The following is a 15977-nucleotide window of genomic DNA, read 5'->3' on the forward strand; positions in this document are numbered from 1 at the left end:
TGACTGTTCTGATGTGTAGCCGGACAATAGTTCATAGGATGATGTTGTGCTATTAAGTTACTACATGGTGAGAAACTACTATAATTTTTCTATGTATATAATGAGGGAGGAATTGTGACTACAATTGACCATTTAATTTTCAAATCCAAGTGTTTAATGTATTGTATTTCAGTATCTCTTATTATTATTATTTTTATTTTTTTTTGTTATTAGTATTTTTAATTTGCTTTACTTTGTTTTCACCATGTTGTGACTATTTAATCGCTTCAGGTATTCAATACCTCTCAAATGTTTATACGTACATTGCACAAGATTATTTTATTTATTTATTTTACTTTACTATTATTATTTTAAATTTTACTTGTTTATTTTTCTTTTCATTATTTACTTTACTTTATTTAATTTTCAATTCATTGTTGCTATTGATTTATACTGAATATTCAAAACCTCTCCCATATCTATCTACGCGTTGTACAAAAGTTATTAACATGTTCAAGGTTCACACAAAGGACTTTGGGGGTTTCAAACAGTATAAAGAAGCTGCAGAGCTGAGACAGACAGAAGAAGAGGAAAGATGACACAGAAAGGGAAGGTTGAAGAGTTGGGGAATGGGGAAGTGGGGTGGGGAAGAACCTCTTTACCTGAAACTGTTAACTTAGAATTTTGTTTTTTGTTTGTCTTCATCTCATGTTGTGCTGTCTCTGTGCAGAGGTTCACATGCACCTCTGGCTGCTTGCTCCCTGGAGTTGACCTACCAATCTACTGCTGGATGCTGGATCATGGCTAGTGTAGTCAATGGGGGTGCTGCTAGTGGACGGGCTGTGAGGATCATTTCACTAAATACTGGTGGGCTAAACGCTGCGATCAAACGTACGAAAATTATGACCCATATCAAAAACCTCAATGCCGACATAATGTTTCTTCAAGAGACTCATCTATGTAACGCAGATCACAGAAAATTAAATAGGCCTTGGATTGACAAATGTTTTCATTCTCAATTTAATGTGAAAACAAGGGGTACAGCTATATTGATCAGGAAAAATGTACACTTTAACCCAGATAGAGTACTAACAGACTGGGAGGAGACATGAATTGTGTAATTGACCTGATACTAGATAGGTCTGTCACACGATCAGCCACACCAACTAAAATGTCCCAGGCTTTTTTCACATTTATGGCACAATACGGATTTATTGACCCCTGGCGACTCTTACATCCCTCCATTAAACAATACTCCTTTTTTTCTCATGTACACCGTTCCTTTTCCGGTATAGACTATTTCCTGATAGATAAAAAACTTTCCTCAGCAATTATCTCTACTCAGTATTTACCCATCACAGTGTCGGATCATTCCACGGTAATTTTGGACCTCCATTTTAGTATGAAACCAAAAGGATTCAGACATTGGAGTCTGAGTCCTCTTTTACTAACAGATGTTGACTTTTGTAAGTACATCTCGGACTCTAATACATTCTTCTGTGAAACTAATATAAATAATGAAACCTCCCCGTCTATAATATGGGACACTCTCAAAGCCTATCTGAGGGGTAGAATAATTTCTTTTACTTCACATGCAAATAAATTACGGAGGTCCCGGCAAAAAGAGCTAGAGGAATCTATCGGAGACTTGGATAATCGATTGTCAAATACAGGTACACCGGACCTGTACAAAGAAAGAATAAAACTTCAAACCGAACTAGATCTCCTTCTCACCACTGAAGCTGAACAGCTCCTCCTTCGCTCTCGGGGACTAGTATATGAGCACGGGGACAAAGCTGGACGCCTATCAGCACATCAGCTTACAACGAGATCCGCTTCGAATCAAATTATCCAGATAATGGACGAGTCAGGCTCCATAACTTTTGACCCGGACAAAATAAATAGTACTTTTAGGTCATTCTTTTCCCAGCTATACACATCAAAATCTCACACGGATAGAAATCAACTAAATAATTTTTTTGAAAATCTAGACCTACCCAAGGTCTCACCTGAAAATAATCTGAAACTAGACACTGCTATCACTCTGTCCAAAATCAAGGAAGCGATACAGTTAATGAACAGTGGCAAATCACCTGGTCCTGACGGATACCCGGTCAAATTCTTTAAAAAATTCTCAGATCAGTTAGCTCCACTTTTACTCGACATGTTTAATTATTCATTTCAACAAGGCACCCTGCCACCCACATTAATGCAAGCTTCCATCTCCTTAATTTTCAAGAAGGGTAAAGACCCACTAAACTGTGCATCCTACCGCCCAATATCACTCCTTCCAGTAGATGTTAAAATACTCGCAAAACTATTAGCTCGTCGATTAGAGTCCGTCATGCCCCTGATAATTTCAGATGACCAGACAGGATTTATAAGAGGAAGACATTCATATTCTAACATAAGAACGCTCCTTAACGTCATCCTCTCACCATCCCCTCCAATGTCCCAGAGGCCATAATATCTCTCGACGCCGAGAAGGCATTTGACAGGGTGGAGTGGGAATATCTTTTCTTTACCCTGCAACAGTTTGGGTTTAATAGTAATCTTATCTCATGGGTCAAACTACTTTACTCTTCTCCTTATGCTTCAGTCTGCACAAATAATCAACGCTCTACACCGTTTTCACTTTTTCGGGGGGCACCCGACAAGGGTGCCCGTTATCCCCACTGCTGTTTGCACTGGCGATTGAGCCGTTGTCGGCTGCTCTGAAGAGGAGAGCAGGATTTGAGGGTATTGAAAGATGGGGCATAGAACATCGGGTCTCATTATATGCAGATGACTTGCTTTTATATGTCAAAAATCCTCTGAAAAGCATTCCTCAAATCCTGACACTGTTGAACTCTTTTGGTCGCATATCTGGATATAAACTTAACATCTCTAAAAGTGAATACTTCCCAATAAACCAGTCAGCCAAAGACATACCTCCCTCGTCTATTCCTTTCAAACCAGCCATCACAGGATTTAACTACCTTGGCATTACAATTACACACTCTATACGAACTATGCGAGAGAGGAATTTGACCTCATTGACAGCTGCAGTTAAATCAGATTTACAAAAATGGGACTATCTGCCGTTATCTTTAGCAGGTAGGATACAAATAATTAAAATGAATGTACTACCGAGATATTTGTATGTTTTTCAATGCCTCCCAGTGTTTCTTCCGAAATCGTTTTTCACAGCCATAAATGGTATTATTTCATCTTTCATCTGGGCTAATAAACGTTCAAGGGCAAATCGAACACTGCTCTGCAGGGATAGATCAATTGGGGGGCTGGGGCTGCCCAATCTTATTGGCTACTATTGGGCAGCCACTATGAACAAGATTATAGCATGGTTCACAAGCCCTCACCTCAAGTGGTGCCGAAGTGAGTCCGTCTCATGTTCCTCATCTCTGTTGGCTTTGGCTTGCAGTACCTTGCCCCTCACGCTGTCAGATTTCACTTCTAATTCAGTTGTTGTTGAAACTCTTAAAATTTGCGCACAAATACGGCATCACCTTGGATGGCTCACTGTCCCTCTAGCATCTCCTATTTGCAATAATCATCTCTTTATTCCAGCGAAGACCGACTCACGATTTGCCACCTTAGAAAAGAAGGGATTATGTAATTTGGGAGACCTGTACATGGATGGTGTGTTTGCAAGTTTTAATCAATTAATCTCTACTCTTAACCTACATAAATCAGACTTCTTCCGGTACTTTCAACTGCGGAACTTTGCAAAAACGCACACTATATCATTCCCACAGACTCCAACACCCAGTGGAATAGACTTGATTCTTAAGGCTAAAACCTTAACAAAAGGCCATGTTTCATTCTTTTATAAATTACTCTCTCCTCTGAGCGAATCTATTAATAAAAAAGGTACACTGGGAGTCAGAACTACAACTTAATTTCTCTAAGGATTTCTGGGAGGGGGCCTTGAGGGCTGTTAACTCGTCGTCCAGTTGTGCTAGACTCTCTCTCATACAATTTAAGGTCCTGCATAGATTACATTATAGCAAGGAGAAACTTTCAACCCTCTATCCAGACACCGTTGACCAAAATTGCAATAGATGTTCTCAAACCCCATGCAATCTCACTCATATGTTTTGGTCATGTCCTAAACTGTCCATATTTTGGCAACTATTCTTTAAAACAATTTCAGATGTTTTGGACATTAATATACTTCCTACCCCACATATTGCCATTTTCGGCAAACCTCCAGACGACCTTCGTACTACGAATATTCAAAACAATGTCATAGCCTTTGTGTCCCTTATTGCTCGTAGAAGAATCCTCTTGTTAAGGAAGTCTTCCCAACCACCTTCAGTCAAAGTTTGGTTACACGACATTCTCTCTCTTCTTAAACTTGAAAAGATCAAGTTCTCACTTCGAGGCTGATCTAATAAATTCTATTCCCACTGGAGACCATTGCTCTCCTATTTGGATGGGCTCCCAGCTATGGAAGTCTGTTTGTAAGCACCCACTGTGGGCTCATGTGAGCACCACTTCTCACTGTGTCGGTCCACTGGCGGCAGATGACCCCCCCAGCACATATTCATTATAAAATATGCCAGCATGGCGGTTCCGCATCAACAACCAGGGAGTGGGCAGCCATCGATATTCATTCTGTACTGTTGTTGACAGCTATTCAGGCAGGTATGAGGATGCGCACATGCATGGTTCATGTGTAGATGGGTAGCTGCACATGTGCACTTAAATATGTGTGGACATGTGTGTATGTGCTGTGCAGAGCTACAGTGAGTGTATATATGTGTATGTACTTTTTCATATCTATTTTGTAGTCATATTTGCACGGTAATTATTTAAGAGGCTCAGGGGTTTGGGGTGAGGGGAGGACGGGGCTTTCTTTGTTTTGTTTGGATCAAGTTTTTGTCTTTTTTGTCCAAATTGTTCAATTGTATAAAAAGAAAAGAAATTGTACGCTTTTGTATACAGTTATATCTGTGACTTGCATTTCATAAATAAAATTAAAAAAAAAAAAAAAAAAAAAATTATAATACCTAAAGACGGTCTCATACGCACAGCTTAAAAGACAATCTGGTTTCCTGAGATCTTGCTGCACAACATGAATGAGGTGGAGTGGGAGTGGCAGTACTGGGGAACCACTCTGGGTGGACATTGATGTGATTCAGAGGAAGGTTAGGCCCAATGCTGTGATGTCACTACGACAGGCTGAGGTCAACAAAATGGCACTGACTGTGCACCCGTGATGATATCTCTCTAATATTTACTCAATCTCCTCAATCAATGTATGGGTCAGGTTGGACACTCTGAAGAGACGTGCTTCAAGTTAAATAGGTGTAGTTTACAGTCCTAATGTACAACTCCCCTCCAGAGAAGGTACCTGTTTAACAGAGACACTGCATAAAGACATTGGCCTTGTCAAAAATCTGAAAAATTTACCGCAAAAACTGTTTTCCAAGATGCGTGGACGGATATGTACGCGTTTCCTACAGTCTGTTGCGGTCGTAAAGAGTAGAAATATTAAACACCACTATGAGACCAGACACAAACATTTTGAAGAGACCTTTTCGCAGCATTCCGAGGTGAGGACACAAAATCAAAGAGCTAAGTCAGGAGTGTTCAAACGTGGTCCTTGAGGGCCGGTAGTCCACCAGGTTTTCAATGTGTCTCGTTAGCAGACTTCCTGCAAAGCTACTTCAGGATTTCAGGAGTTTTGGAGCAGGAACACATTGAAAACCTGGTGGACTACCGTTTGGACACCCCGGAGCTAAGTACACAGTATGAACGATCTCCAAGAATCTTTTCCCACTCCCTCACAGCACAGCAAGGAGTATATGAGTGGTCACTGAGAATTCAATGGATTAGAGCTAAAAGTTAAAGTCAACTTCTCCCACTAAAACATTGGAAAGTAAAGGTTAATTTACTCTGTATGAGTGTAACTTAATGTCTTTTTAAAAATCATTTATATTTAAAAATTCAGTTAACAGTTAAAATTCTTTTACTATGATTTTTCATTTTCTCATGAAGAGGTTTTATTTTTTGGATGGAAAAACTGTATTTTTTTAAAGCCTTAGTAAAATTTCTCCCATGGATTTAGGGAAGTACATATTTCTTAAATTTTATTGATAAAAATAGTTAATCTGAAAGAAGCACTTTAGTTTTCTTATCAGACTTTTTTTTTTAAACTAGAAGTAAAAGCTGTATTTCTGAAAGCCTACAAATAAATTCTACCATTGATTTTAGTACCAGAGCGTGTGGATCTCTAAGACGCACACGTGCATGCGTCTCTGTGTGCTTTGATAACACTGTGCATAATTTTTTGTGCACGCTGCTTTAATGCCATCCAAGTAATGATCTTTATAACGTGGACCAAATACCATCGTGATGTAGTAAAGAGCATCTGATGAGCTGAGATCAGATCCTACTGATGAGGCGCAGCGATGCGTCAGGCTGCAGTGTGACACGTAACTACAGTGTCAATGTGACACAGAAACATTAAACACGCATCAACTTTGCTCAGAAGACAATGTAATGCTCAGGTGTATTGAAATACAGCCGCAGACAAGTTGGCCCATTTCCAGACAAGCCCTGTTTGCTCACGGTGATTGTGTTTCGGTCGACTTTTTTCGGCCAAAAACATTCTCTGGCCGGAATTTCGGTGCATCACTAGTAAATAAGGCTCTTGTTTTGATGTTAACCTGAAGGTTTGTCAGTAGCACAATGGAGGGTCTCCGAAATGTTGGCATGAAATGTGTATCCGTGAGTTTTATGGATCAAATGAGCACATGTTGATATTCTACTTGGTCACTTTCTCACTTCAAATGTTTTCAGAACTTTCAAAGGTGGAAAATCAGTGTGCCAGAAAAAGCCATAAAAGAAACAGCAGTTGTGAAGTCTTACTGCTCTTTCACTTTTATGAAGGTTTATCAAGTTTGTCTGCCTTTGTGTAGATAGAAGATGTCAACAAAGGAGACACTAGAATGAAAAATAGACAAAGTGAAGGTAAGTGTGTTTTAGGCTCAAGCATGTCATGCTCTCACTCACCTCCTCCATGCATCATCTTGTATATCTTGCTCTCAATGTGAAGCTGGGGGTGTTTGGTCTTCACACATTCCAACTTGATCGCGACCTCTTCGCCCGCAGAAATATCTGTGCCTATAAAACAGCAAATGAGATTTGAAGATGGAGATAAGCACAGTTGAGGAAGTGGTTTTTGAGTAAAAGAACAAACATTTATCAACCCTAGTTTACATCACAGTAATTGTCCTACTTTTATCCCATACTGCCTGAAGATGAAATGGATCAGGTGTCCCTTTCTGACACACACATGCTCCATGTTGGTGCACTCAGATAGATGGGGGTAGTATGTGGCAGTCATATCATCAGTACACATTATGCTGCCCAAATCAAACTAATTTAAAATGTATTGTGTTAAACCATTTACTGCCATGGATAGCTCTTTATTTCCTGTGAATTTTTAAGACTTTAAACAAGGGGTGTAAGAAAAAATTGATTCGGTGATATATTGTGATATTTCACAGCGCGATTATCGTATTGATCCAAAAACTGTCCAAATCAATTTTTTAATCATATTTTTTTAACAAAAAAAACCCAATTTAATTGTGCTAACATATGCATAGCACGACATATACTGTAAACTCCTGCTCACTAGTGAACCACATCAGTTAAACTACTTTTTAGCTGGAAGTTGATTGCCCTTTATTTTCATTAAAAAAAAAACAGGGCACTTTTATAGATGTATGAGATTACAATTTTAAAAGAATTGAAGAACTTAACTGAACAGAACCAGAATCTGTTGTAGAAGCAAAAGTAACATTTGTTTGAAAAATGTAATTTGACAGTTTGATAAACCTACCACTTGTCTTGGATATTTGTTCTTGAATTACAGTTAGTTACCATTTACTTGATCTCACAAGTTTGAAAAAATGAATTAAATTGTATTTCATACCATTTTGTACTTGTGAAGGAGAAATTTGTCATTGATGAAGATATATATCATACTGTTTAGCATCGGGACAAATAGGAATATATTCAGGGTTCTCGCCAGCGCTGTTGAGCGTAGGATGCTGTGATTTTGATCCCCTATTCCAGGGGTGCACAATACGTTGATTACGATCTACCGGTCAATCGCTGAGGCATTTTGTGTCAATCGCGCACGTGGGCCGCAAGACCTCATAAATGAATGTCAACGGCACAGTCACATATATCAGAAATGAAACCAAACAATTCAGCTTTTGACCTCAATTGGTGGGGGGCACTAGTTCACCAATTTGTTCATTTATAAACTCTAAGAAGAAGAACCTCCGCCAGCCACTGCCTGCTCCACCGGCCAACCATGTATATTTATTAGCAGCACCTGACAACCTACGTGTGTGAACGCCATGGAAGTTCTTCTAAAGAACAAAGTGAGCTACAAATACTGAAACGCTCTGTGTGCTACTGACTGGCACCGCTAATGTGCTTTTTATTGTGGCTCATTGATGAAAGATGATCTGAGATGCTGCTGTGCTGGAAACAAACTGCTGACATGCACACACACACTCAGTCTTTAGGTGTTACTGTTTCAATAATATTTTTGTATTGGAAGTGGAACAAACTCTGTTGCACTTTTAATCATGTAAAGCACAATGAATTGCCTTGTGTATGAAATGCGCTATACAAATACATTTGCTTTGCATTCATATTATACAAATATTAAATATTTTTTAATAACTGTAAGAGTAATAATAATTGTAATAGTGTAAATATTAAAATCAAATTATTTACAATTATAATCCCCTGTACACAGTAAATTGTGAAGAGCTGTATGTGGTAGAAGTAGCTCACGAGCCAAAAAAAGTGTGTGCAACCCTGTCCTACGCTGTAATGTCAGCCCCTACACTGTGTTTCAACCAGCGTAAGAAGCTGTTCTGTTGTTTTTTCCTTTCTAATCGGTACCGTCGTCATAATTGTTACACATAGAAGGGACTACCAGGCATGCATGGGTTGCTTTAACTCTCTTTTTAATCTGCATAACCCAGAAAAAAATACGTCAGCCCCACCATCTATTTAACATGCTTGTCATGTTTATTATAACTTGCAACTAGGGATGGGACTCGAAAACCGTTTTTTTTTCAGAGAACCGGTTCCCGGTAATCCAATTCCTAGGAATCGTTTGTTTGCTTGCCTGTCAATTCCGCTTATCGGTTCCTCTTACGTCGCAAATATGTAACATAAACTCCTCCAGGTCCTGTATAATGAGTTAATGCTAGCACCAAATGAAGCTCCTTCCACCATATAGTTGTTTGCTGTCCACTACGAAAATTCCACCTCCTCCACCCACAGCAGCACTGTCCTCCATGCTGTGTTTGTAGTGTCTCTGTTGCTACGCTACTCACTTCCGGGTTCTGCACACTTGCGCAAAAGTTGCTTCTTGCACTGACTTTTCTTCCAAAAACAACAAACTTCAGCAAAACACACACCTCATCACCAGTTTATGTTCTCATAACAAGTAATCAGACACGGGAGACAAACTGGTACTGATCGTTGTGTTTAGTTTAAAAATTGAAAGAAAAATTGAAAATATTGTGATATATCGCCATATCAAGATATTGTCGCACTCCTACGTAGGGATGTAACGATTAATCGTAAGGCAGTTAAAAATCAATTCATAGGTATCACGGTTCATATCGATGCTCTGAAAATTGCAGTACATTTTTTAAACAGTAGAGGGCGCTATATCTATTTAATCCTTCTCTTGTCCAGAAGTGTTGGCGGTGGGTGGAATCTGCTATTACTTTCTTTCTGGCCGCCTTCTACTCTTAAACATGTTCATAAATGATTCCTTACCCCTGTAGTGCCGAAAGAATATCTGTAATATTATGTGAATATCTGTAAAAGTCACGTTTTTCTATTAGCTCTGTCTGCTAGCATAGTATATCTTCTTTACTGCATGAATAACTGCATGCCAACCGACCACTGGGTTACCAGCGCCCTCTGCTGGTCCAAACAAATATCTGACATAAATACAGTGAAATGACTGTTTTTTTTTTTTAAAGTCCAATTGTTAAGGCACAAAATACATTTTCCGTTGCATTTTTAAAAACAGAACTGTTATGCAGTTTTGCATTGTTTACTATAGAACCAGAATTTGAATTAATAGGCTTCTTCGTCATTTGTATTATTTATTGAATTCAAGATTTATTTTTAGTTAAATTGCATTGTTTTGAATAGTTTATCAAGGAATTCTTTTGACAATGAAAATAATACAGTATTTTCTATTTTTTTCCCAAAAAAAATAAAGGAATATTTTTCAGTCATCATTTGTCTACAGTCCCATTTTGTAAAATAAATCGTGAGAGAATCGTATCATGAACCCAGTATCATGAATCAAATCGTATCGAGAGTTGAGTGAATTGTTACATCCCTACTCCTACGGCCGATGATGTCACATGTAACAACCAGGGGACGGTGTCTCTGAAGGTCCATTTACTGTATAGAATTGTTAAAAAAGGCAATTAACTAAAACTTTACTGTTTAAACACAACAATAAGTGCAGCTGTACTTTTGGTTAATATGTTGTTCTTTACAGAAGAATTATTTGTTTTATGTCTGAATTAGTTTTGGATCAAGTTGTTCAAGTTCAAAAGGAGCACTGTAAATATTCTTAAATGTTTGTAGCCAAATTGTGTCAAATGTTGTAATAATAATAATTCATCAATTTTATATAGCACTTTTGTATATAATAGTATCCAGTGAAAACAATCTATACCTGGTGGATTAATTAAAGGGGAACAAAAATAATATAATAAAGAGTTAAAGCAAACAAATCCATTAGTAATATTTAATTCCCTCACCCAATGACAATTGATAAGAGAATTGGTAAGGAATCGAATCGATAAGCAGTATCGATTATGGAATTGAAATCGCTAAATTCTTATCAACTCCCATCCCTACTTGCAACAGATCATTCTACATGCGCGCACACAAATGTGAATACTGTCGGGTTGAAACGGGTTCGGGCTTAAAGAGACATCGGCTCCATTCAGGTCGGACAGGTTCAGGCCGTGTTTTGTCAGGTCAGGTTTTTTCTTCTCACTCTACTGTGTGCATCCTTTGCTTTGTAATCCATAATCACCGTCCAATATAAACAGTGTGCTTCATAATCTCATTAAAAACAATAGACAAAAAAAAGATAGAAAAATATAAAATTAATGACTTTTGGCGCGTTAATATTATAACAGTCCCAATATTACGACGGTTGTCACGATACTAGAATTTCAAAAAAAGACAAAAATTTAGAAGCATAATTTCCTTTAATAAGTTGAGAATAGAAACTATGAACAGTATACAAAGTATTTTTAAATTAAGTGACATGTAGCGCAACATTTAACAACACCTGTAAACAACAAAAACTATTAAACTTTTTTAAGAAAGTATAACAAAATTTTACATTTTTTCCCTTCTCATTTTTGACTAAAACTGGTTGTGTAGGGCCCCCAGCAGCAACACTAGCCAAGCTGCAGCCGTGTCGACATCAGCTAAATCAGTGTTACGATGAGGGCCATATAAAATCAGTTTTATTTTTTTCCAAATTCTGTTTCATTTTTTTCCAAGTTCCATGTTTTCCCACTTTAATTTTTTTTAAATCTTTTTTTTTTTTTAGAAATAATAATATATTTTTTTTCAAAAAAAAAATAATATAAGAAAAATAATAATAATCAAAACATAATTACACAAAAATGTTTGTCAAAAATAAAGTAAGATCCAATTAAAAGGTAGATTTAAGTTTTAGTGACATTGATTATTCTGACTGCTCCTTTTCAATAATTTGTCATATAAAGATGTATGAAAACAGGATTAATGTCACAGTCACCCAATTTCCCCTCAGGTATCAATGGTTTACTGAATCTGATCAGGTTTATTGTTTAGGTTTAGGGCTGGGCGATATATCGAATATACTCGATATATCGCAGCTTGTAGTCTGTGCGGTGTTGAAAATGACCATACCGTTAAACTCGCGGACTTTTTTTTTTTTTTTAAATATCTTAGTGGCATTATGCACAAAAGGTGCACTTAAATTTAGTGTTGTTTTGAAATGTCATCTTAATGACAACATGCACAAAAGGGCACTATTTGTTTTAAAATATTGTAGTGGCATTATGTACAAAAAGTGCACTTTAATTTTGTGTTTTGAAATGCCATGTGAGTTGCATCCTGCACTAATGTCTTGTTTTGAAATGTCTCTGTGACAATTTTGCACAGAACGTGCACTTTCTGTTGACAATTTTATGTTTGAGCCACTCACTGTTTAATAAATACAGTTATGTCAACTTTGACTTAGTTGTGATATCCCCTTTTTTGCATGAAAGTTTAAAATTGGCATATATTAATGCAGTATGATCAAGAATGTTTTAATGTAGACATATAGAATCATCATACTGGTTTTGTGCATCAAAGTGTTAATTCAAGGGTAATGCAAAATATCGAGATATATATCGTGTATCGTGACATGGCCTAAAAATATCGCGGTATTTATAAAAGGCCATATCGCCCAGCCCTATTTAGGTTCATTTAAATTAAGTTTATCAAAACTTAATTTAAATGATCCTGATGACATCACTCCAGACCATAATGATTACACAAAAATAAATGGACACAAGGATGCATCAGTTATTTCACCACTAGGGGCCAGAATATTTGACAGTATCAAAAGTTATTATTAACCTACAATGTTTCAGACTGTACAATTCCTGGCATTGATGGTCTTTATCCACAGATCTTCTGTAGCTCTGGTTAGATGTTGTTCAAACGCTCTGTTCAGGTGAATCTGATTAAAGCTGACTCGCACAGCAAAGTTAAACGGGCACTGATGGCTCTGTGTTTGAGTTAGTGATGATTTGCGCAGGTTTTTTTGGGGCAATTTCAGAGAGTGTTTGATGTGTTTTAGGCAGTGTTTAATGCAGCCAAGGCAGGAGGAGGTAGGGTGGTGCACCTTATCAGTGGTCCCCTGGAACATTTCCCATAAAAAACGTTCCTTGCCACGGCATTTCATGTTGATTCTGTCCATTTCCGCTTTTAACCAGTTTCATTGTTTGATTCCGGGAATTATAGGGCCCTATTAGTGTTCAGCTGCATGTGTGTCTGTCTGTGTCAGCAGCAGCAAATAAAGTTGTCAATAGAAACAGGCGCGGGGGAAAAAAACTGGAGATGAACCATAGATATATTAAGAAATGAACATGGGGCTGTTAGTATTGATACTTTTACAAGCATGAATAACACATTAATCATGACCATCAATTCAACAAATAAATTTGGGCACTATCAACAAAGATTTTTTTTAAAAAAACTTTAGCTTTACTTCACAAATTTGGCCCTTAGAATTATATATTTCTACATTTTAGGTGGGGATGAAAAATTGCTGGTGAGCAGCACCCCGATATTGTATCGTGGCATGCAAATTGTGAATTGTATCGGCAGATTCATGGCAATGCACACCCCTACTTCAAACTTTACACAGTAGACGTTAGGGATGTAACGATTAATCCTAAGGCAGTTAAAAATCGATTCATAGGTATCACGGTTGATATCGATTTTCTGAAAATTTAATCGCAGTATTTTGTTTAAACAGCAGAGGGCACTATATTGATTTATCCCTCTTTTGTTTAACAGTGTAGGCTGCGGGCAGAATCTGCTACTACTATCTTTCTGGCTGCCTTCTACTCTTAAATATGTTCATAAATGATTCCTTACCCCTTTAGCACTGAAAGAATATCTGTAATATTACGAGAATATCTGTAAAAGTCACGTTTTGCTATTAGCTCTGTCTGCTAGCATAGCAGCACAGAATATCTGCATGGCAACCGACCACTGGGTTACCAGCGCCCTCTGCTGGTCCAAACAAATTTCAGATGTAAATACAGTGAAATTACTGTTTTATTTTTTTTGTTTGTTTTTTTTAAAGTCCAATGCCTTAACAGGCACAAAATACATTTTCAGTTGCACTTTTTAAAAGAAAAAGAACTATTATGAACTATTATGCAGTTTTGCATTATTATAGAACCAGAATTTAAATTAATAAGCTTCTTCATTTATATTATTCCATTATTTATTTCATTCAAGATTCATTTTTAGTTAAATTGCATTGTTTTGAATAGTTTATCAAGGGATTCTTTTGACAATGAAAAATAAAAATAAAACAGTACAGTATTTAATAAAGGAATATTTTTCAATCATCATTTGTCTACAGTTCCATGTTGTAAAGTAAATCATGAGAGAATCGTATCGTGAACCCAGTATCGTGAATCGAATCGTATCGAGAGTATCGTGAATCGTTACATCCCTAGTAGAGGTGATCATATGTCTTGGCACAGTAGAGCAGCTAAATCAGGTGTTTGATGGGAAAAGTTTTCAAGTTGGGCAGGCGTGATTATTATTAGATTAATTATTTAAGTGTCTATTGTCTAATGACATGGAAACGTATCAATAGACCCCAGGACTATTGATTTCGGAAATGTACGTATTCCGGATCTTTTCTACATATGCGTAATGTGGCCTGTGTTTTCCACTGTGCCAGGTTGGCCGAGTGGCTTGACTCAAGAATTCTTCCTTTCCGCCACCGTGGGTTCGAATCCCGCTTTGGTCATATATCTTCTTTCATTTTAACATATTTAACACAGCAAGTTCCCTCATTAAAAATACATATATGAAAAAAATAACATTTTATTGCTGTTCACACTTATTTTACGAGAGCTGCTATTTTTTACTTTCGTTGTGCTTCTAAAGAGTACCAATGACAATAAAAGGATTCTGATTCTGATTTCAGGGTATTTCCTGGGTTAGGGCTAAAATAAAAGGGTTAGCGGGGTAGCTAACAATAAATATGAGCTAAAATAAAACTGATGGGACCTTAAGTCACGTGGTGCACCTATCACGTTATCTAAACTGGCCAATGAGGGGCGATGCGTATGCATAGAGTGGCATGCTATTCATACGTTTCCGTTTTCATACGTCTCCAGACGTAACAACACCTGATAGTTGTAAGTTCTTCCAATAATTTACATTCCTCAGAAAGATTGGATAACAATGCTGTCACTCAGCTCATCTGGCTCATACTTTCCAAGCTGATTAAAGGGGTGTGGCTTGAATAAAGGGGTGTGGCTTAAGGAGAAGGAAGATGTTATTGTTGTCAGAGATTTGCAGGTTTTGCTGATCGTGTCACCGCTGACTTTATAGATTGTAGAAGCTGTGCAATCTGTAAACACGGTTTTTAGCTGCATATGATCAGTGAATCGTGTTTAAATCCGTAAAGGAGAAGCGCAGTGGCAAGCTAAAAATAAAACACACGGCAAAATGTTTTACTATAATTACACCACATTTGACCTTCTTTCTTCAAGCAAGCAAAGACGTGTATGACACACTCACCTAAATAAATGTCTCCAAATGATCCACTTCCAATCTTCCTGCCCAGTCTGTAACGGTTCCCCACTCTGAGCTCCATTTTGTCAGGATCGCTTTCAAACTATCTCACTAACTATCCTGTTTGTAATGTCGATATCTCTGTTATCCAAACTGTTATTAATACAGTCAGTGTTGACAAAGTCTCTTCCTGTTACTGTTACTCTCTAGCACCAGCTCAGATGTCACCATCCCTTTACGGTCTTTCTGCCCAACAATCACCAGTAATATTATCCTCAGCCCAAAGTATGAAAAGTTAACTTTGTGTTCTACATGATTTAAAAAAAAAATAATTCCCAGAAACGCGACGATGGAGATGGATTTTCAGCCACTGCTCAGTCCATTTCCTGCACCTCTCCGCGTCATTCCGTCCACAGCTGACGGTGACGTCACTTCCCCTAGCAACGACCCGCACGAGAAACACACTGTAGACACAAAATTAAACTAAAGACGACGCAATAAATGCTAAGATGTGTTAAACTATGTCATAGTTCACCAATTTCATTTTTTGAAAAAGTATTTAAGGTCCTGTTTTTTTTTTTTTTTTTTTTCCCCCAATATTTGCC

General features: G+C 37.6%; 1 protein-coding gene across 1 annotated transcript in view; it reads right to left on the reverse strand.

Annotated features, from left to right (window-relative positions):
* csnk1db (casein kinase 1, delta b) overlaps window positions 1-15796 on the reverse strand; it is a 42864-nt gene extending 27068 nt beyond the window's left edge. The window contains exons 1-2 of the mRNA XM_028477035.1: window positions 15379-15796; window positions 7000-7110 (exon numbers count right to left, since the gene is read on the reverse strand). Of these exons, the coding sequence (XP_028332836.1) occupies window positions 7000-7110; window positions 15379-15454 (187 nt within the window). The 5' untranslated portion in view covers window positions 15455-15796. The remainder of the gene's footprint in view (window positions 1-6999; window positions 7111-15378) is intronic.
* Between the last annotated feature and the right edge of the window lie 181 nt (window positions 15797-15977).

Source organism: Gouania willdenowi, chromosome 19, assembly GCF_900634775.1.
Source record: "Gouania willdenowi chromosome 19, fGouWil2.1, whole genome shotgun sequence".
Lineage (NCBI taxonomy): Eukaryota > Metazoa > Chordata > Actinopteri > Blenniiformes > Gobiesocidae > Gouania > Gouania willdenowi.